Here is a 23,397-nt window from a genome sequence, read left to right on the forward strand (position 1 = left end):
ATGATCTCAAGACATCACTACATCAGGTCAACCCCAAGACTCGCCTGAACATAAGAGGGGTATAATACAAAGTGTGTGTGCTCCTCCCACTGCAGGGTGACCCATACACAAGGAGAATGGATCATAGGGTGTGTGCTCCTCCCACTGCAGGGTGACCCATACACAAGGAGAACGGATCATAGGGTGTGTGCTCCTCCCACTGCAGGGTGACCCATACACAAGGAGGATAGAATATAGGGTGTGTGCCCCTCCTACTGCAGGGTGACCCATACACAATGAGGATAGAATATAGGGTGTGTGCTCCTCCCACTGCAGGGTGACCCATACACAAGGAGAACAGAATATAGGGTGTGTGCTCCGCCCACTGCAGGGTGACCCATACACAAGGAGAACAGAATATAGGGTGTGTGCTCCTCCCACTGCAGGGTGACCCATACACAAGGAGAACGGAATATAGGGTGTGTGCTCCTCCCACTGCAGGGTTACCATACACAAGGAGAACGGATCATAGGGTGTGTGCTCCTCCCACTGCAGGGTGACCCATACACAAGGAGAACAGAATATAGGGTGTGTGCTCCTCCCACTGCAGGGTGACCCATACACAATGAGGATAGAATATAGGGTGTGTGCTCCTCCCACTGCAGGGTGACCCATACACAATGAGGATAGAATATAGGGTGTGTGCTCCTCCCACTGCAGGGTGACCCACACACAAGGAGGATAGATGATAGGGTGTGTGCTCCTCCCACTGCAGGGTGACCCATACACAATGAGGATAGAATATAGGGTGTGTGCTCCTCCCACTGCAGGGTGACCCATACACAATGAGGATAGAATATAGGGTGTGTGCTCCTCCCACTGCAGGGTGACCCATACACAAGGAGAACAGAATATAGGGTGTGTGCTCCTCCCACTGCAGGGTTACCATACACAAGGAGAACGGATCATAGGGTGTGTGCTCCTCCCACTGCAGGGTGACCCATACACAAGGAGAACAGAATATAGGGTGTGTGCTCCTCCCACTGCAGGGTGACCCATACACAATGAGGATAGAATATAGGGTGTGTGCTCCTCCCACTGCAGGGTGACCCATACACAAGGAGAACAGAATATAGGGTGTGTGCTCCTCCCACTGCAGGGTGACCCATACACAAGGAGAACAGAATATAGGGTGTGTGCTCCTCCCACTGCAGGGTGACCCATACACAAGGAGAACAGAATATAGGGTGTGTGCTCCTCCCACTGCAGGGTGACCCATACACAAGGAGAACAGAATATAGGGTGTGTGCTCCTCCCACTGCAGGGTGACCCATACACAAGGAGAACAGAATATAGGGTGTGTGCTCCTCCCACTGCAGGGTGACCCATACACAAGGAGAACAGAATATAGGGTGTGTGCTCCTCAAAACTGCAGGGTGACCCATACACAAGGAGAACAGAATATAGGGTGTGTGCTCCTCCCACTGCAGGGTGACCCATACACAAGGAGAACAGAATATAGGGTGTGTGCTCCTCCCACTGCAGGGTGACCCATACACAAGGAGAACAGAATATAGGGTGTGTGCTCCTTCCACTGCAGGGTGACCCACACACAATGAGGATAGAATATAGGGTGTGTGCTCCTCCCACTGCAGGGTGACCCATACACAAGGAGAACAGAATATAGGGTGTGTGCTCCTCCCACTGCAGGGTGACCCATACACAAGGAGAACAGAATATAGGGTGTGTGCTCCTCCCACTGCAGGGTGACCCATACACAAGGAGAACAGAATATAGGGTGTGTGTTCCTCCCACTGCAGGGTGACCCATACACAAAGAGAACAGAATATAGGGTGTGTGCTCCTCCCACTGCAGGGTAACCCATACACAATGAGGATAGAATATAGGGTGTGTGCTCCTCCCACTGCAGGGTGACCCACACACAAGGAGGATAGAATATAGGGTGTGTGCTCCTCCCACTGCAGGGTGACCCATACACAAGGAGAACGGAATATAGGGTGTGTGCTCCTCCCACTGCAGGGTGACCCATACACAATGAGGATAGAATATAGGGTGTGTGCTCCTCCCACTGCAGGGTGACCCATACACAATGAGGATAGAATATAGGGTGTGTGCTCCTCCTACTGCAGGGTGACCCATACACAAGGAGAACAGAATATAGGGTGTGTGCTCCTCCTACTGCAGGGTGACCCATACACAAGGAGAACGGATCATAGGGTGTGTGCTCCTCCCACTGCAGGGTGACCCATACACAAGGAGAACGGATCATAGGGTGTGTGCTCCTCCCACTGCAGGGTGACCCATACACAATGAGGATAGAATATAGGGTGTGTGCTCCTCCCACTGCAGGGTGACCCATACACAAGGAGAACAGAATATAGGGTGTGTGCTCCTCCCACTGCAGGGTGACCCATACACAAGGAGAACAGAATATAGGGTGTGTGCTCCTCCCACTGCAGGGTGACCCACACACAAGGAGGATAGAATATAGGGTGTGTGCTCCTCCCACTGCAGGGTGACCCATACACAAGGAGAACGGAATATAGGGTGTGTGCTCCTCCTACTGCAGGGTGACCCATACACAAGGAGAACAGAATATAGGGTGTGTGCTCCTCCCACTGCAGGGTGACCCATACACAAGGAGAACAGAATATAGGGTGTGTGCTCCTCCCACTGCAGGGTGACCCATACACAAGGAGAACAGAATATAGGGTGTGTGCTCCTCCTACTGCAGGGTGACCCATACACAAGGAGAACGGATCATAGGGTGTGTGCTCCTCCCACTGCAGGGTGACCCATACACAATGAGGATAGAATATAGGGTGTGTGCTCCTCCCACTGCAGGGTGACCCATACACAAGGAGAACAGAATATAGGGTGTGTGCTCCTCCCACTGCAGGGTGACCCATACATAATGAGGATAGAATATAGGGTGTGTGCTCCTCCCACTGCAGGGTGACCCATACATAATGAGGATAGAATATAGGGTGTGTGCTCCTCCCACTGCAGGGTGACCCATACATAATGAGGATAGAATATAGGGTGTGTGCTCCTCCCACTGCAGGGTGACCCATACACAATGAGGATAGAATATAGGGTGTGTGCTCCTCCCACTGCAGGGTGACCCATACACAATGAGGATAGAATATAGGGTGTGTGCTCCTCCCACTGCAGGGTGAGACAGATAGCAGGCATCCATAGCTATGTCTGGGGCGTCACCTGAGATTTAGGGTGTTGATGTGGCAGGTGACGTCTTCGGCCTCGTGGTGACTGATGTCTGATAACTCCTCCTGCGAGAACTCCTAGAGAAGAAGACAGAATATTTCCTGTTATTCAGACCACCAATGCCAGCTGCTGCCGGCCCTTCTTATGAGCTGCTGGCGGCTCCTCTTACACCCACATGACAACAGATAAAATAAGGAACATGAGTCACCTACAACATGAACATGCAACCTGACCAAAACTACATGGACTTCTGGAGAGCGTCAAGAAGCCGGAAGCACCTAATGGAAGAAATCTACAGGGAGGCGTCAAGGTGACAACGCGTTTCAGAAAGTCCTCAGTCCAGGAAAGAAAAGAACATCAGGGAAATGAGGGCAAAAAGTGGATTTTTTGTACTCACTGTAAAACCCTTTTCTCGTAGTAGGCATAGGGGGACACAGCACCATGGGTATATGTCCAACTACCACTAGGAGGCGACACTAGACAAAGTGTTGGCTCCTCCCCGTTGGGCTATACCCTCTCCACAGACACTAGGCAGATCAGTTTGTACCAAAAGCAGTAGGAGAGAGAAGAAAGGCAAGGAACCAACAACCCCGTACCGGGAAAGATCAAGAGACCAGCCCGGAGAAGCGGAAGTAAAAAACATGGGATCTGTGTCCCCCAATGCCTACTACGAGAAAAGGATTTCACGGTGAGTACAAAAAATCCAATTTTCTTGTGCATGGCATTGGGGGACACAGCACCATGGGACGTCCCAAAGCAGTCCCCGAGGGTGGGAAAAGAACAGCCATGCCACCGATTGGGCATACAGGTGCGGAAGAACCATGTGACCCAACAGGAGAAAAGCACGGAATAGGCAGGAAGCCTCATAAGAAGGGAGAAACCCCAAGGAAGCCACAGTGACGACTGCCAGCACCCCAGGACAAATACCTGGGAGAACGACCCAAATGCAAGAAGAAGGCAAAGTGGAACACCGAGCTCAGCCGAAGGCTGGAGAGAAAGTAGGACAGCACCGCGTATCGGAGATACCTAACATTCTAATAGTCTCAGGTGAAAGCACAAACACCCTGAGGCCAACCCCTGATGGGCCAGGGGAGCAAGGGAACATGGAATCACTGAAGGCCAAACGAGTGAGGGAAGCCATAGCAAGGTTCACATGTGAAGGGAGCAGGTCTCCCCTCACCGCGAAGCAGTTGAAGAAGTTAAGTGTCCTATTGAAAGGTGAAAACCCCAAAGGCGCTAAGGGAAACTGCCAACCCTTGGAAGGGGAGGGGGTTGTAAGTAAAGGCCAGGAAAAAAGAAAAGATAAGATAAGACCTGCATCCCAAAACCAGGAGACGAGGAACGAGCCTCTGAAAACAAAATATTGCTGAGAAGCGCAAGACCGGAGAAACTCTGGCCAAACGAAGTATCAGGGAGATGCAGGCCTAGGAAAACTCAGCAGGGACACACCGGACTGAGAGACATGGGAGGAGAAGGAGAGCACTCCCAACAGACTAATGAGGAAGGTCTAATGAGACCATAAGGTGGAAATGCAGACCGTAGCACTAAACCACTCAATACCAGGTACTTGACGTGGGAGGACGGGAAGATAGACACGAAAACCAAGAGGTCCACAAGGCTATTGGACCCACAAGGGGAACAATCAACCCAGGCCCCTCCCAAACAACGATAATCCTACAGAATCTGTGTGGTCAAATGAACGGGGACAGGGAATCCAGAAAGGAGAACCCGCTATGGGCTCACAAGGAACCAGGAACTGAACCACCAGAGGACAACAAAAACCAGAATATCCAAGAAAAAAATGAAAAGAACCACCATATGGGAAGGGATTGGCCATGGACAACTAGCCATTCTAAGAATAGTGGCTAGCAATCTGCATACATTGTCCCGGGGAGGGCAAGTACAGCGGCTTGGGTTGTACCACTAAAACAACAGACACCCATACACATAAGGAAAGACGAAGTCGCCATAAAAGAAACGGGAGTGACTACACGAAATGTAGAAACCAGCTGCGACCGACATACAGAAGACTCACAGGGGGAGAGAGTACCAGACGGGCGCAGACAATAGCAAGGTCCCAGGGGACTGCCCTCTGTTAGATAGCACAACTGAGCAGAGAATATAAGGGAACACCCGGACCCAGAAGGAACTACGGGACCCTGTCCGATGCCAGAGCAATCAGCAGGAAATTCACCTGCCAGGCAGGAGTGTGGCGCTCAGTGGTCCTGTCCCTGACTCATCAGGGAGGACATCCAGCGAGGATAACGTCGCTGACCCCAGGAGGATTCCGTGTGGCAGAGGACATCCAGTGATGGCCGAAAACTGCTGCAGCGGCCGGTGCACACCAAGCCACGTACCCCAACACGGAGAAGATCCAGTGGAGATCACTGCACTCCACCAGGAATGGTCCGCCCTGTAATAGAAAACAATGCGGGTACTCCTCTATAACATGGGGGACGCGGAGTGCAGCAGACAGCAGTATATAGGGATGGCAAGAGCAACCCTAGCACAAAAGCCAACAACCACCTGGCCATGGTGTAGGGAGCGTGGTTGTATGTGGACCACCCACCAGATCAGCCCTATACTGGGCAATAGACCGACCATGTGGAGGTGGGGGTTGGGCTGGCCCACCCCTGCCAGATATGGTTACCGTGTACATGCTGAACCAGGATGGGGGTTGTGGACAGTGCCTTGAGAAGTAGAAGGAGCACGACAGTAACACAGTGGCAGATGTATGGAAGAACCAAAAAGGGAAGTAACCAACATCCGCAGCTTAGAGCCCGGGGAAGGAAGCACCCAGTAATACAGAAACTGTATGGGCCACAGATTGCACCATAGGGCCCAGCACGTGGGTACTAAAAATACACGCCTAAAACCGAGGTAAAGCGGCTGCATGTTGCACTCTAAGGAGGGTGGAAACAAAGCCACAGCATCCGGGAATGCGACCGCATTTGGAGGGAGCAGGTCCTCGACCTGTAAGGTAGAAATACGGCTGTGTAGTGCAGAGATACAACCAGACAGGTGCAATGGTACGGCATCTGGAGATGGTAGAGGTACTAGGTCTAAGATTAGAGCGATGTGGCCGCATGGGGCACCCTAGGACCAGAGAAGTGCAATGGTACGGCATCTGGAGATGGCAGAGGTACTAGGTCTAAGATTAGAGCGATGTGGCCGCATGGTGCACCCTAGGACCAGAGAAGTGCAACGGCTGCCACGTTAGCAATGGTACCTATATTCCGCTCGGGAAGGGGAAAATAGGGCCGCGCGGTACCACAAAGAACGGCAGGTGCACACCACTATTAAGTAAGTGCAATGGCAACTGAAGGAGGCCCTCTATTTCACCAGAGGGAAACAGGGCCGCATAGTACACCATAAAGCCCGACAGGTGTAACGGCTGCAGCATCGGAGACGGTGCAGGAACTCTACCTAAGAAGGGAGTAAGATGGCTGTTTGGTGCACACTATGATGAGGTAGGTGCAGTGGCCACGGCAATACAAGGTGGCCTCAATATCTCGTCCGGTGAGGGAGAAATAGTGCCGCAAGGTACACCATAAGGCCAGACAGGAGCAACGGCAACAGCCTCTGGAGACAGTGAAGGCACTCTACCATGAAGGGAACAAGGTGGCAGCCTGGTGCCCACTAGAACCAAACAGAGGCAACTGCTACAGCAATTGAGCGTGGCCTCTATATCTCGCCGGGAAGGGAGAAATAGTGCCGCACGGAACACAATAGAGCCCGCCAGGGACATTGGATACAGCATCAGGAGATGGTGTAGGGACTCTACCCATGAAGGGAGCAAGGTGGCTGGAAACAGACAGGTGCAATTGCTACGGCAATTGAAGGCGGCCTGTATATCTCGCCCGGTAGGGGGAAATAGTGCCGCATGGAACACAATAGAGCCCGCCAGGAGTAATGGCTACCGCATCTGGAGTAGGTGTAGGAACTCTACCTATGGAAGTAACAAGTCGGCTGGAAAAGGACAGATGTAATCGCCACGGCATAGAAGCCGGCCTGTATTCTCTGGTACAGGCACTACAAAAGAACCTTTAGAGGCCGAGAAGGGTGGCCGACCCTACAAGTGGCGTCTGCCAGAATTATCAGCTTGCCCAGAACATAGCCCCTGGATAGGGGAACCAGGAAGGTCTGTCGTGTACAGCCTACGAGGGCGTACGTACCAGAGACACCGCGTAGGTGTCCCAGTTGCTAAGCACGGTGACGGCTGCCTTACCTGTGCGGTAATTACCTGTGCAGGGAGGAGAGCGCCATCCGAAAGTCCACTAGAGGGCACCAAACCTGGTAGGGTAGGTACCACCATGCACGTTTGACTTGACCTCACAGAGGGATTCTGCATGGTGGAAGACCGCCTGATGCTCTGTTCCGAGGGAATCGGTGCAGAGGTGTCCCCAGAGGCAACTGACAGAGAAGGCTTCGTCACCAGCCTCAGGCCTGTCCTGGGGCGACCCGAGGATGCCGAGGAGGGGTGGAAGCTAGTTGAGACCACCCGAGGTTGGTCCGTGGACTACTCCTTGCGTGAGAGGAGACCGCAATTTGTAGGTAGCGCTCCAGCGACTCCGCCAGGGATTGGGCGAGTCAGGCATGGTTCCCATGGGTCGACATGGAGGGAGCCCATTCAGGGGGGACCTACACACAAAAGGGTGGGAGGGGGGACAAGGCGACCACATTTAAAGCTCTGTAGACAACGGACGCACGTGAAATACGTGGCGATCCGATAGGGAGGCTAGGAGAGGAGGCCCTCATAGAGCAGCAGGGCTGTCCTATCTGTCCCCGGATGCCACGTTCCCAAGAGGTGCTGCAGCAGCTATAGAGCAGGTGGCAGGGCTGCAGGAGAATGCAGCAATCGAGAGGGGAGGGGGGGGAAGGAGCCTGCGGAGAAATTCAGCCAGAGGCTGCCTACCAGACCCCAGGAGCTGTGCAGCGCACCCCAAGCAGGAGAGCAGAAGATGGCGACCGGAGAGAGCAGGAGCCGACAGCCGGAGGAAGAACCGCCCCTCAGAGAGAGCAGGGAACATGGGGCTGGACTGGCAGGCAGGAGAGGCCCCTCCCAGGCTCCCCCACGGAGGGGAGGTGACGGAGTAAGCCCGGGAAGGTCAGAAAGTGGGTGGGGAGTTTCAGCCTAGTAGGCCCGAAAAGCCGGGGCCTAAATTAGTGGAGCGCGGCCGGGGGGGAACGGCCGCGATCGCGGAAGTGCCCCAGAGCTGCCGCGACGAACGGGGGCCAGGTGGGGGAGAGAACTGAAGAAGCGACCCCCAGAGAGTGAAAAACGGAAGGCCAGGATACAGCTGAGAGATGTAGGTATCCGGGAAAGGAGGAGAGGGGAGAACGCGCCCAGGCCGGGGGAGGAGGGGGGGGACCCTAATCTCACATACTCACCCTCAGACGTCTTCAGGCGCAGCAGTAACCACCCCCTCGGCGGACTCAACACGGGAACCGTGGGACTGCCGGAATTCCACTGCGGAAGCAGATTTGGGGACTGGGTGGCTGCCAGGTACCTGAGTACGCGCCCGCAGGGGGGCAACTAAAGTGGAACACGATGGAGCCACCCCTGCCGCAGGCCGGAACCTGCAGAGAAGAGAAAGAAAAATGATTGAAGAAAAAATAAAATAAAAAAAGTAGCAGGATGACCTGCACAAAAAGCAGGTCGGGTCTGCCTCCTACGGACACTAGAACAAGACTGGGAGAGGGTATAGCCCAACGGGGAGGAGCCAACACTTTTATGTCTAGTGTCGCCTCCTAGTGGTAGTTGGACATATACCATGGTGCTGTGTCCCCCAATGCCTAATGCGAGAAATAGAACTCACCGGAGAGGATTACGTCTACAGCAGACACGTCATCACACTGACGCCACGAGGTGGGTTTGGGAGCATTATGTGGTCACCAATTTCAGGATGTAAAAATGTAGATTATTGCAGTCCTGGTTAGTGCAGGTATTTTGGGTCAGGTTACATATTGGTGCTGTAGGTGTCTCTGTAAATGTAGATTATTGCAGTCCTGGTTAGTGCAGGTATTTTGGGTCAGGTTACATATTGGTGCTGTAGGTGTCTCTGTAAATGTAGATTATTTCAGTCCTGGTTAGTGCTCTAGTAGTGCAGGTATTTTTGGTCAGGTTATATATTGGTGCTGTAGGTGTCTCTGTAAATGTGGATTATTGCAGTCCTGGTTAGTGCTCTAGTAGTGCAGGTATTTTTGGTCAGGTTACATATTGGTGCTGTAGGTGTCTGTAAATGTGGATTATTGCAGTCCTGGTTAGTGCTCTAGTAGTGCAGGTATTTTTGGTCAGGTTACATATTGGTGCTGTAGGTGTCTCTGTAAATGTAGATTATTGCAGTCCTGGTCAGTGCTCTAGTAGTGCAGGTATTTTTGGTCAGGTTACATATTGGTGCTGTAGGTGTCTCTGTAAATGTGGATTACTGCAGTTCTGGTTAGTGCTCTAGTAGTGCAGGTATTTTTTGGTCAGGTTACATATTGGTGCTGTAGGTGTCTCTGTAAATGTGGATTATTGCAGTCCTGGTTAGTGCTCTGGTAGTGCAGGTATTTTTTGGTCAGGTTACATATTGGTGCTGTAGGTGTCTCTGTAAATGTAGATTATTGCAGTCCTGGTCAGTGCTCTAGTAGTGCAGGTATTTTTTGGTCAGGTTACATATTGGTGCTGTAGGTGTCTCTGTAAATGTGGATTATTGCAGTTCTGGTTAGTGCTCTAGTAGTGCAGGTATTTTTGGTCAGGTTATATATTGGTGCTGTAGGTGTCTCTGTAAATGTGGATTATTGCAGTCCTGGTTAGTGCTCTAGTAGTGCAGGTATTTTTGGTCAGGTTACATATTGGTGCTGTAGGTGTCTCTGTAAATGTAGATTATTGCAGTCCTGGTCAGTGCTCTGGTAGTGCAGGTATTTTTGGTCAGGTTATATATTGGTGCTGTAGGTGTCTCTGTAAATGTAGATTATTGCAGTCCTGGTTAGTGCTCTAGTAGTGCAGGTATTTTTGGTCAGGTTACATATTGGTGCTGTAGGTGTCTCTGTAAATGTAGATTATTGCAGTCCTGGTTAGTGCTCTAGTAGTGCAGGTATTTTTGGTCAGGTTACATATTGTTGCTCTAGGTGTCTCTGTAAATGTAGATTATTGCAGTCCTGGTCAGTGCTCTAGTAGTGCAGGTATTTTTGGTCAGGTTACATATTGGTGCTGTAGGTGTCTCTGTAAATGTGGATTACTGCAGTTCTGGTTAGTGCAGGTATTTTTGGTCAGGTTACATATTGGTGCTGTAGGTGTCTGTAAATGTAGATTATTGCAGTCCTGGTTAGTGCTCTAGTAGTGCAGGTATTTTTGGTCAGGTTACATATTGGTGCTGTAGGTGTCTCTGTAAATGTGGATTATTGCAGTCCTGGTCAGTGCTCTAGTAGTGCAGGTATTTTGGGTCAGGTTACATATTGGTGCTGTAGGTGTCTCTGTAAATGTGGATTATTGCAGTCCTGGTCAGTGCTCTAGTAGTGCAGGTATTTTGGGTCAGGTTACATATTGGTGCTGTAGGTGTCTCTGTAAATGTAGATTATTGCAGTCCTGGTTAGTGCAGGTATTTTGGGTCAGGTTACATATTGGTGCTGTAGGTGTCTCTGTAAATGTAGATTATTTCAGTCCTGGTTAGTGCTCTAGTAGTGCAGGTATTTTTGGTCAGGTTATATATTGGTGCTGTAGGTGTCTCTGTAAATGTGGATTATTGCAGTCCTGGTTAGTGCTCTAGTAGTGCAGGTATTTTTGGTCAGGTTACATATTGGTGCTGTAGGTGTCTGTAAATGTGGATTATTGCAGTCCTGGTTAGTGCTCTAGTAGTGCAGGTATTTTTGGTCAGGTTACATATTGGTGCTGTAGGTGTCTCTGTAAATGTGGATTATTGCAGTCCTGGTTAGTGCTCTGGTAGTGCAGGTATTTTTTGGTCAGGTTACATATTGGTGCTGTAGGTGTCTCTGTAAATGTAGATTATTGCAGTCCTGGTCAGTGCTCTAGTAGTGCAGGTATTTTTTGGTCAGGTTACATATTGGTGCTGTAGGTGTCTCTGTAAATGTGGATTATTGCAGTTCTGGTTAGTGCTCTAGTAGTGCAGGTATTTTTGGTCAGGTTATATATTGGTGCTGTAGGTGTCTCTGTAAATGTGGATTATTGCAGTCCTGGTTAGTGCTCTAGTAGTGCAGGTATTTTTTGGTCAGGTTACATATTGGTGCTGTAGGTGTCTCTGTAAATGTAGATTATTGCAGTCCTGGTCAGTGCTCTAGTAGTGCAGGTATTTTTGGTCAGGTTACATATTGGTGCTGTAGGTGTCTCTGTAAATGTGGATTACTGCAGTTCTGGTTAGTGCAGGTATTTTTGGTCAGGTTACATATTGGTGCTGTAGGTGTCTGTAAATGTAGATTATTGCAGTCCTGGTTAGTGCTCTAGTAGTGCAGGTATTTTTGGTCAGGTTACATATTGGTGCTGTAGGTGTCTCTGTAAATGTGGATTATTGCAGTCCTGGTCAGTGCTCTAGTAGTGCAGGTATTTTGGGTCAGGTTACATATTGGTGCTGTAGGTGTCTCTGTAAATGTAGATTATTGCAGTCCTGGTCAGTGCTCTAGTAGTGCATGTATTTTTGGTCAGGTTACATATTGGTGCTGTAGGTGTCTCTGTAAATGTAGATTATTGCAGTCCTGGTCAGTGCTCTAGTAGTGCAGGTATTTTTGGTCAGGTTACATATTGGTGCTGTAGGTGTCTCTGTAAATGTAGATTATTGCAGTCCTGGTCAGTGCTCTAGTAGTGCATGTATTTTTGGTCAGGTTACATATTGGTGCTGTAGGTGTCTCTGTAAATGTAGATTATTGCAGTCCTGGTTAGTGCTCTAGTAGTGCAGGTATTTTTTGGTCAGGTTATATATTGGTGCTGTAGGTGTCTCTGTAAATGTGGATTATTGCAGTCCTGGTCAGTGCTCTAGTAGTGCAGGTATTTTTGGTCAGGTTACATATTGGTGCTGTAGGTGTCTCTGTAAATGTAGATTATTGCAGTCCTGGTTAGTGCTCTAGTAGTGCAGGCATTTTTGGTCAGGTTATATATTGGTGCTGTAGGTGTCTCTGTAAATGTAGATTATTGCAGTCCTGGTTAGTGCTCTAGTAGTGCAGGTATTTTTGGTCAGGTTATATATTGGTGCTGTAGGTGTCTCTGTAAATGTGGATTATTGCAGTCCTGGTCAGTGCTCTAGTAGTGCAGGTATTTTTGGTCAGGTTACATATTGGTGCTGTAGGTGTCTCTGTAAATGTAGATTATTGCAGTCCTGGTTAGTGCTCTAGTAGTGCAGGTATTTTTTGGTCAGGTTACATATTGGTGCTGTAAATGTCTCTGTAAATATAGATTATTGCAGTCCTGGTTAGTGCTCTAGTAGTGCAGGTATTTTTTGGTCAGGTTACATATTGGTGCTGTAGGTGTCTCTGTAAATGTAGATTATTGCAGTCCTGGTTAGTGCTCTAGTAGTGCAGGCATTTTTGGTCAGGTTATATATTGGTGCTGTAGGTGTCTCTGTAAATGTAGATTATTGCAGTCCTGGTTAGTGCTCTAGTAGTGCAGGTATTTTTGGTCAGGTTATATATTGGTGCTGTAGGTGTCTCTGTAAATGTAGATTATTGCAGTCCTGGTTAGTGCTCTAGTAGTGCAGGCATTTTTGGTCAGGTTATATATTGGTGCTGTAGGTGTCTCTGTAAATGTAGATTATTGCAGTCCTGGTTAGTGCTCTAGTAGTGCAGGTATTTTTGGTCAGGTTATATATTGGTGCTGTAGGTGTCTCTGTAAATGTGGATTATTGCAGTCCTGGTCAGTGCTCTATTAGTGCAGGTATTTTTGGTCAGGTTACATATTGGTGCTGTAGGTGTCTCTGTAAATGTAGATTATTGCAGTCCTGGTTAGTGCTCTAGTAGTGCAGGTATTTTTTGGTCAGGTTACATATTGGTGCTGTAGGTGTCTCTGTAAATATAGATTATTGCAGTCCTGGTTAGTGCTCTAGTAGTGCAGGTATTTTTTGGTCAGGTTACATATTGGTGCTGTAGGTGTCTCTGTAAATGTGGATTACTGCAGTCCTGGTTAGTGCAGGTATTTTGGATCAGGTTGACTATTGGTGCTGTAGGTGTCTCTGGTATATCGTTTCATTGTCCTTTATTTCCCTTTATTTATGTGGCATTCAGGATAAAGTGCATACGTATGTATACCTCCGTGGGGGTCTGCTCGGTGGACGGAGAGTACATCCTTGGCTCCTCACTGCCCAGATCTGACGGTGGCTCCCACTGCGTGGTGCCAGTGGGTACATGCCAGTAGTAAGTTCCTGAGGTGTCCTGCACACGCATCCAACCAGAGGGCAAATCGGAGTCCGTGTCCAGAGAGTTACGTTGCCAGAAGCAATCTATAAAGAATGGATATATTTGTCACATGGAGCAGAGGAGTCAGCGAGCCAACTCACATCAATCACTCCACCCTCCACACCTCCAGTCAAGAGAAATCAGCTCCTAGACCACAGTGCTACATCAGACCTTACCACCAGGAACACTTGGCCTAAGTGGAAGGGAACGACCATTCATGGACAGAGTAGAGATCAAAATGAAAGGAGGACAACCCCGCCCCTTTTAAGTAACGCCCCGAGCTACATGGCATTAACGAGAGGGCATCATACCTGTGTCATCAGGGGAACCATAGGACGGGCTTCCTTGGGAAAGCGTTGCCCAGCTGGAGTCCTCATCACTTCCACCAGTATTTCGCATGCCAAAAAGGAGACTGGCACTGCGCCCATTCTCTCTGCCCTTTCCATTTTCCTGCATAACCTCAGAACTGAGCTCGGAGGTCTCAGTAGTAATGGGGTCAGTGACCTCGCTCTGGGCAGGAGTCAGATCATCATCCTCGTCATCTCCATCCTGGATGAGCAGTGGAGGAGACGAGTTCATGCTGCTGCGGTTCACACAGTTCAGTGCGGACACTTCCAGCTCCTCCGTTCTCCTCTCCTCTTTCTCTTGGTTGCAGTTGGTCCAGTCTTTGTTCATGCACTCAGGCTCAGGGTTGCAGTTCTGGTCTTCCTTCTCATGTTCGGCCGCTTTACGTAGCTGGTTCTGCCCTTCCTTAAGCCATTTTGGGTTGGTGCGGTCTGATGGGGCCCCGCACCCCAGCTCTGCAGTCATTAACCCCATGGCGCTCTGCAGATCAGTGTGGGCATAGATCTGACGACTCTTGGAAGACAGGAGGTCGTTGTGAGAAGTGAGGAGGCTGAGGGTGAGGGCAGACATGGAGGTCTTCTCAGTCAGTGGTCCTGACATAGTCACTAGGAAACTAAGAGGAACCAAAGAGTAGACAACGGGAAGATGAGCCTCTGAACAAACCATCACCAGTTACAAATATACAAGCAGTCAGAACCGAGATCCGTCTACTGGTCATTATACTGAGGACTAGAACCAGAGGTCAGCACAGAGATCTGTCTACTGGTCATTATACTGAGGACTAGATCCAGAGGTCAGCACAGAGATCCGTCTACTGGTCATTATACTCAGGACTAGAACCAGAGGTCAGAACCAAGATACGTCTACTGGTCATTATACTGAGGACCAGAACCAGAGGTCAGCACAGAGATCCATCTACTGGTCATGACATGTCCGCAGTCTTCTCGTCCTGTAGGTCAGAGGAGGTCTGTACATTATGATGTAGGACACCTCCCTAGTCAGGAATAATCACCGCCTGTTCACACAAGGCTGATATTTCCACCTCCTGACCAGTGCAGACGTCTGTCACCCGACTCCTCCTTACCTGGGATATCTGTAGGACGTCAATCATTCTCTGTCAAGACCGATCCTGCAATCAGATGAAGAAGATTACAGATCCATGTATATAATGTATAGGAAACAACATCAGGTCATAAGACTTAAAGACATATTATAATACACAGTGTAGTCCCATTATCCTGCAGCTAATCTCCAAACTAACCGCTGGGTGCAGCACGGACAGCAGCTAGACGGGTTGGGGGGGGGGGGTGGGACCACTCCATAAGGTCCTGGTTGGTTGTCACAGGTATCTGGAGCCATGCTGACTGAAGTGCTTCCTAAAGCTGCTGGAGATGGGGATCCATAGAGCAAAGATGACCATTGAGGAGGTCCCACATCTGCTGGAGGGGTTACATAGAGAGAACAGGACCATCAAGGTGGTTCCATAGCTACTGGAGGAGGCATGGGGGAGGATCAATAGAGCAGACATGACCATTAAGGTGGTCCCACATCTGCAGGAGGGGACATGGAGGGATCCACAGAGCGAACACAACCATCGAGGTGGCCCCACAGATGATCAATTGGGTTCAAGTCTGGGAAATTAGGGGGCCAGGGTAGTACTTGGCCGTCTTGGTCATGCTCTTCCAACCAACGGTGGACATTTCTAGCTGTGTGAAATGTCGCATTGTCTTGCTGAAAGATCCCATCCACCCCAGGGGAGACCATCGGCATATATGGGTGTACATGATCTGCAAGGATGGATTCCTACCCAAATCGGTGTTAAGTGCCCACATGGATGAATGGCTCAGAGAAAGCCAGGAAGACCTTCCCCAGACCATAACGCTGCCACCACCAGCTTGTGTTCCTCCAGCAATGGTTGCAGGGTGCTTGTCCTCTGATCTTTTGCGCCTGACATGCCAACGTCCATTTGTTCCACGAAGCAGTAAACGTGACTCATCGGAGAAGACAACCGTTTACCAATCAGTGGAGGTTCAATTCCAATACTGACGCAAAAACGGAAGCTTTGTTATCGGCGGTGCAGAGACCGTCTGTCTGTTCCAGAGCCCCATACGCAGTACGGTTCTCTGAACTGTTGGGTTAGACGCAGGTCTGGTGAGCTGCTCCACAGTAGGCCGTCAGTCCGCCCTTGCTCAGCTTCATAGCCGGTGTTCACCTGTCACCTCATTAGCACATGGTCTCTGCATGTGTGCAGACAGCCTATCACACCTTATATACCCACCGAGGGATATGTGTGCAGACAGCCTATCACACCCCTTATATACCCACCGAGGGATATGTGTGCAGATAGCCTATCACACCTTATATACCCACCGAGGGATATGTGTGCAGACAGCCTATCACACCTTATATACCCACCGAGGGATATGTGTGCAGACAGCCTATCACACACCTTATATACCCACCGAGGGATATGTGTGCAGACAGCCTATCACACCTTATATACCCACTGAGGGATATGTGTGCAGACAGCCTATCACACCTTATATACCCACCGAGGGATATGTGTGCAGACAGCCTATCACACACCTTATATACCCACCGAGGGATATGTGTGCAGACAGCCTAGCCCTATCCCACCCCTTATATACCCATCGAGGGATATGTGTGCAGACAGCCTATCACACCCCTTATATACCCACCGAGGGATATGTGTGCAGACAGCCTATCACACACCTTATATACCCACTGAGGGATATGTGTGCAGACAGCCTATCACACCCCTTATATACCCACCGAGGGATATGTGTGCAGACAGCCTATCACACCTTATATACCCACCGAGGGATATGTGTGCAGACAGCCTATCACACACCTTATATACCTACCGAGGGATATGTGTGCAGACAGCCTAGCCCTATCCCACCCCTTATATACCCATCGAGGGATATGTGTGCAGACAGCCTATCACACCCCTTATATACCCACCGAGGGATATGTGTGCAGACAGCCTATCACACCTTATATACCCACCGAGGGATATGTGTGCAGACAGCCTATCACACCTTATATACCCACCGAGGGATATGTGTGCAGACAGCCTATCACACACCTTATATACCCACCGAGGGATATGTGTGCAGACAGCCTAGCCCTATCCCACCCCTTATATACCCACCGAGGGATATGTGTGCAGACAGCCTATCACACCCCTTATATACCCACCGAGGGATATGTGTGCAGACAGCCTATCACACCTTATATACCCACCGAGGGATATGTGTGCAGACAGCCTATCACACCTTATATACCCACCGAGGGATATGTGTGCAGACAGCCTATCACACACCTTATATACCCACCGAGGGATATGTGTGCAGACAGCCTAGCCCTATCCCACCCCTTATATACCCATCGAGGGATATGTGTGCAGACAGCCTATCACACCCCTTATATACCCACCGAGGGATATGTGTGCAGACAGCCTATCACACACCTTATATACCCACCGAGGGATATGTGTGCAGACAGCCTATCACACCTTATATACCCACCGAGGGATATGTGTGCAGACAGCCTATCACACCTTATATACCCACCGAGGGATATGTGTGCAGACAGCCTATCACACCCCTTATATACCCACCGAGGGATATGTGTGCAGATAGCCTATCACACCTTATATACCCACCGAGGGATATGTGTGCAGACAGCCTATCACACCTTATATACCCACTGAGGGATATGTGTGCAGACAGCCTATCACACCTTATATACCCACTGAGGGATATGTGTGCAGACAGCCTATCACACACCTTATATACCCACTGAGGGATATGTGTGCAGACAGCCTATCACACCTTATATACCCACCGAGGGATATGTGTGCAGACAGCCTATCACACCTTATATACCCACCGAGGGATATGTGTGCAGACAGCCTATCACACACCTTATATACCCACCGAGGGATATGTGTGCAGACAGCCTATCACACCTTATATACCCACCGAGGGATATGTGTGCAGACAGCCTATCACACCTTATATACCCACTGAGGGATATGTGTGCAGACAGCCTATCACACCTTATATACCCACCGAGGGATATGTGTGCAGACAGCCTATCACACACCTTATATACCCACCGAGGGATATGTGTGCAGACAGCCTATCACACCTTATATACCCACTGAGGGATATGTGTGCAGACAGCCTATCACACCTTATATACCCACCGAGGGATATGTGTGCAGACAGCCTATCACACACCTTATATACCCACCGAGGGATATGTGTGCAGACAGCCTAGCCCTATCCCACCCCTTATATACCCATCGAGGGATATGTGTGCAGACAGCCTATCACACCCCTTATATACCCACCGAGGGATATGTGTGCAGACAGCCTATCACACACCTTATATACCCACTGAGGGATATGTGTGCAGACAGCCTATCACACCCCTTATATACCCACCGAGGGATATGTGTGCAGACAGCCTATCACACCTTATATACCCACCGAGGGATATGTGTGCAGACAGCCTATCACACACCTTATATACCCACCGAGGGATATGTGTGCAGACAGCCTAGCCCTATCCCACCCCTTATATACCCACCGAGGGATATGTGTGCAGACAGCCTATCACACCCCTTATATACCCACCGAGGGATATGTGTGCAGACAGCCTATCACACCTTATATACCCACCGAGGGATATGTGTGCAGACAGCCTATCACACCTTATATACCCACCGAGGGATATGTGTGCAGACAGCCTATCACACACCTTATATACCCACCGAGGGATATGTGTGCAGACAGCCTAGCCCTATCCCACCCCTTATATACCCATCGAGGGATATGTGTGCAGACAGCCTATCACACCCCTTATATACCCACCGAGGGATATGTGTGCAGACAGCCTATCACACCTTATATACCCACCGAGGGATATGTGTGCAGACAGCCTATCACACCTTATATACCCACTGAGGGATATGTGTGCAGACAGCCTATCACACACCTTATATACCCACCGAGGGATATGTGTGCAGACAGCCTAGCCCTATCCCACCCCTTATATACCCATCGAGGGATATGTGTGCAGACAGCCTATCACACCCCTTATATACCCACCGAGGGATATGTGTGCAGACAGCCTATCACACACCTTATATACCCACCGAGGGATATGTGTGCAGACAGCCTATCACACCTTATATACCCACCGAGGGATGTGTGTGCAGACAGCCTATCACACCTTATATACCCACCGAGGGATATGTGTGCAGACAGCCTATCACACCCCTTATATACCCACCGAGGGATATGTGTGCAGATAGCCTATCACACCTTATATACCCACCGAGGGATATGTGTGCAGACAGCCTATCACACCTTATATACCCACTGAGGGATATGTGTGCAGACAGCCTATCACACCTTATATACCCACTGAGGGATATGTGTGCAGACAGCCTATCACACACCTTATATACCCACTGAGGGATATGTGTGCAGACAGCCTATCACACCTTATATACCCACCGAGGGATATGTGTGCAGACAGCCTATCACACCTTATATACCCACCGAGGGATATGTGTGCAGACAGCCTATCACACCTTATATACCCACCGAGGGATATGTGTGCAGACAGCCTATCACACCTTATATACCCACTGAGGGATATGTGTGCAGACAGCCTATCACACCTTATATACCCACCGAGGGATATGTGTGCAGACAGCCTATCACACACCTTATATACCCACCGAGGGATATGTGTGCAGACAGCCTATCACACCTTATATACCCACCGAGGGATATGTGTGCAGACAGCCTATCACACACCTTATATACCCACCGAGGGATATGTGTGCAGACAGCCTAGCCCTATCCCACCCCTTATATACCCATCGAGGGATATGTGTGCAGACAGCCTATCACACCCCTTATATACCCACCGAGGGATATGTGTGCAGACAGCCTATCACACACCTTATATACCCACTGAGGGATATGTGTGCAGACAGCCTATCACACCCCTTATATACCCACCGAGGGATATGTGTGCAGACAGCCTATCACACCTTATATACCCACCGAGGGATATGTGTGCAGACAGCCTATCACACCCCTTATATACCCACCGAGGGATATGTGTGCAGACAGCCTATCACACCTTATATACCCACCGAGGGATATGTGTGCAGACAGCCTATCACACCTTATATACCCACCGAGGGATATGTGTGCAGACAGCCTATCACACACCTTATATACCCACCGAGGGATATGTGTGCAGACAGCCTAGCCCTATCCCACCCCTTATATACCCATCGAGGGATATGTGTGCAGACAGCCTATCACACCCCTTATATACCCACCGAGGGATATGTGTGCAGACAGCCTATCACACCTTATATACCCACCGAGGGATATGTGTGCAGACAGCCTATCACACCTTATATACCCACCGAGGGATATGTGTGCAGACAGCCTATCACACACCTTATATACCCACCGAGGGATATGTGTGCAGACAGCCTAGCCCTATCCCACCCCTTATATACCCACCGAGGGATATGTGTGCAGACATCCTATCACACCTTACATACCCACCGAGGGATATGTGTGCAGACAGCCTATCACACCTTATATACCCACTGAGGGATATGTGTGCAGACAGCCTATCACACCTTATATACCCACCGAGGGATATGTGTGCAGACAGCCTATCACACACCTTATATACCCACCGAGGGATATGTGTGCAGACAGCCTATCACACACCTTATATACCCACTGAGGGATATGTGTGCAGACAGCCTATCACACACCTTATATACCCACTGAGGGATATGTGTGCAGACAGCCTATCACACCTTATATACCCACCGAGGGATATGTGTGCAGACAGCCTATCACACCTTATATACCCACTGAGGGATATGTGTGCAGACAGCCTATCACACCTTATATACCCACTGAGGGATATGTGTGCAGACAGCCTATCACACCTTATATACCCACCGAGGGATATGTGTGCAGACAGCCTATCACACACCTTATATACCCACCGAGGGATATGTGTGCAGACAGCCTATCACACACCTTATATACCCACCGAGGGATATGTGTGCAGACAGCCTATCACATACCTTATATACCCACCGAGGGATATGTGTGCAGACAGCCTATCACACACCTTATATACCCACTGAGGGATATGTGTGCAGACAGCCTATCACACACCTTATATACCCACTGAGGGATATGTGTGCAGACAGCCTATCACACCTTATATACCCACCGAGGGATATGTGTGCAGACAGCCTATCACACCTTATATACCCACTGAGGGATATGTGTGCAGACAGCCTATCACACCTTATATACCCACTGAGGGATATGTGTGCAGACAGCCTATCACACCTTATATACCCACCGAGGGATATGTGTGCAGACAGCCTATCACACACCTTATATACCCACCGAGGGATATGTGTGCAGACAGCCTATCACACACCTTATATACCCACCGAGGGATATGTGTGCAGACAGCCTATCACATACCTTATATACCCACCGAGGGATATGTGTGCAGACAGCCTATCACACACCTTATATACCCACCGAGGGATATGTGTGCAGACAGCCTATCACACACCTTATATACCCACCGAGGGATATGTGTGCAGACAGCCTATCACACCTTATATACCCACCGAGGTATATGTGTGCAGACAGCCTATCACACCTTATATACTCACCGAGGGATATGTGGGCAGACAGCCTATCACACCTTATATACTCACCAAGCTAGGTTAGGATACTGGACTTCCTGCCAACGTCGAGAGTAGCAAGTGGTCAAAATAATGAGAGCGTACTGTGTATCTATCTACTGCTGTGGGTTTCTACTCACTTTTATCTCTCTCTCTAATATATATATATAGAAGGATGTGTATATATGTAAGTTCCGCGATCACTCAAAAACGTACCCATATATTTCAACGACACTTGGTATACACATCCCTTGCTACCTGGAAAGACATCTTGTGGGGGTCCTCCGCCCCTACACAGCAGCTGCATGCAGTGTGTATGCTCCGACTGTTTTTGCTGCACACATATTGCTCGGTAACTCAAAAACGCAGTGACCAGTTCCTACTAAACTTGGTCCACATATCACTATCTGGGAAAGATTACTGTGGAGGCGACATGCCGGTACACAATGAGTCTGTGTCTGTTCTTTATGCGCGACCAAACGACTGGACCGATCTTAACCAAATTTGGCACACGGGTCCATCAGGTGTCCGGGAAGGTTTTAGACCGGGTCTCAGCTCTCTAGGACGTACTGTTCCTGAGATATTCCCAAAAAATTACCTGCATTAGCCAATACAAGCCTGCAAGCCTTTCTCTTTAAATCCCAACTGCCATATACACGGTCACATGACCCTTATCAGCCAATAGAAGCTCTCAGTCCCTTGGTCTCCACATACACACAGTTTTACTCCAGGTTTCCATAACAACCCGGCCATTTTTCTTCACTGCTGTAGGTCAGCTTTAGGCTCGGGCTACAGGACGACAACACGTCGCACGACACATAGGGCACAACTACGCTGCTCCATGTGTCGCACCAAGGTTATAATGATTGTCTATGGTGTTGCACTGCGCCGTGTGACATGCTGCGACAGTCACAGAAAAATCCACTATATACTGTCCATATCTTTCATAGAAACATTACATGAAATAGATGAAATATACCGGTGCGAAGCCGCGTCCTTCTGCTAGTATATATGTATGGGGAACATTTATCAATCTGCTGTAAAGTAGAACCGGCCTAGTCGCCCATAGCAACCAATCAGATTCCAGCTTTCATTCTGGACAGCTTCTTTGGAAAATTAAAGCTGGATTCTGATTGGCTGCTATGGGCGACCCGGCCAGTTCTGCTTTACAGCAGTTTGATAAATGACCCCTATATATCTAGCGCTCGATGTACATATACCTCTTTTATATAGACCCCGATAAATGTTAGGTTTATGTAAACCCGATTTTTAGGCCTATAGAACCTGGGAGGGCAGATAATGAAGTATCGGTACTATTCGCCAGATACATATGTGGACGGCTGTACATATTCACCTATATATCTCCTGCACACCCCTATATATTAGCGCACCCCTACATCTGCCTGGGACAAGGAGGAGTGGATTGGTTTTAGGCGACAGTACCCTAGAGTGTACCACTGTGGGCGGGGTCCTTTGGAGACGGTTTTGTGACCTGTTCCAGGCTGATGAGCATCAACAACTCTTCATCTGAGGTCCTCATAGCTCTGCTTTCTCCCTGCCACGGTCCACAGACAGATCAGACGGTTCTTTACATAACACCATTCGCCGGCTCACACCGCCACACTGTCTGCTCATCATAAGGCCTCTTTCACACG

General features: G+C 49.5%; 1 protein-coding gene across 2 annotated transcripts in view; it reads right to left on the minus strand.

The window, feature by feature from the left end:
• APBB1 (amyloid beta precursor protein binding family B member 1) overlaps positions 1-23,397 on the minus strand; it is a 37,885-nt gene that overhangs the window by 12,089 nt on the left and 2,399 nt on the right. For both annotated transcript variants that reach the window (XM_040426693.1, XM_040426694.1), the window contains exons 2-5: positions 15,035-15,079; positions 13,917-14,563; positions 13,459-13,649; positions 3,220-3,302 (exon numbers count right to left, since the gene is read on the minus strand). In XM_040426693.1, the coding sequence (XP_040282627.1) occupies positions 3,220-3,302; positions 13,459-13,649; positions 13,917-14,550 (908 nt within the window). In that variant the 5' untranslated portion in view covers positions 14,551-14,563; positions 15,035-15,079. The remainder of the gene's footprint in view (positions 1-3,219; positions 3,303-13,458; positions 13,650-13,916; positions 14,564-15,034; positions 15,080-23,397) is intronic.

This window comes from Bufo bufo, chromosome 3 (assembly GCF_905171765.1).
Source record: "Bufo bufo chromosome 3, aBufBuf1.1, whole genome shotgun sequence".
NCBI lineage: Eukaryota > Metazoa > Chordata > Amphibia > Anura > Bufonidae > Bufo > Bufo bufo.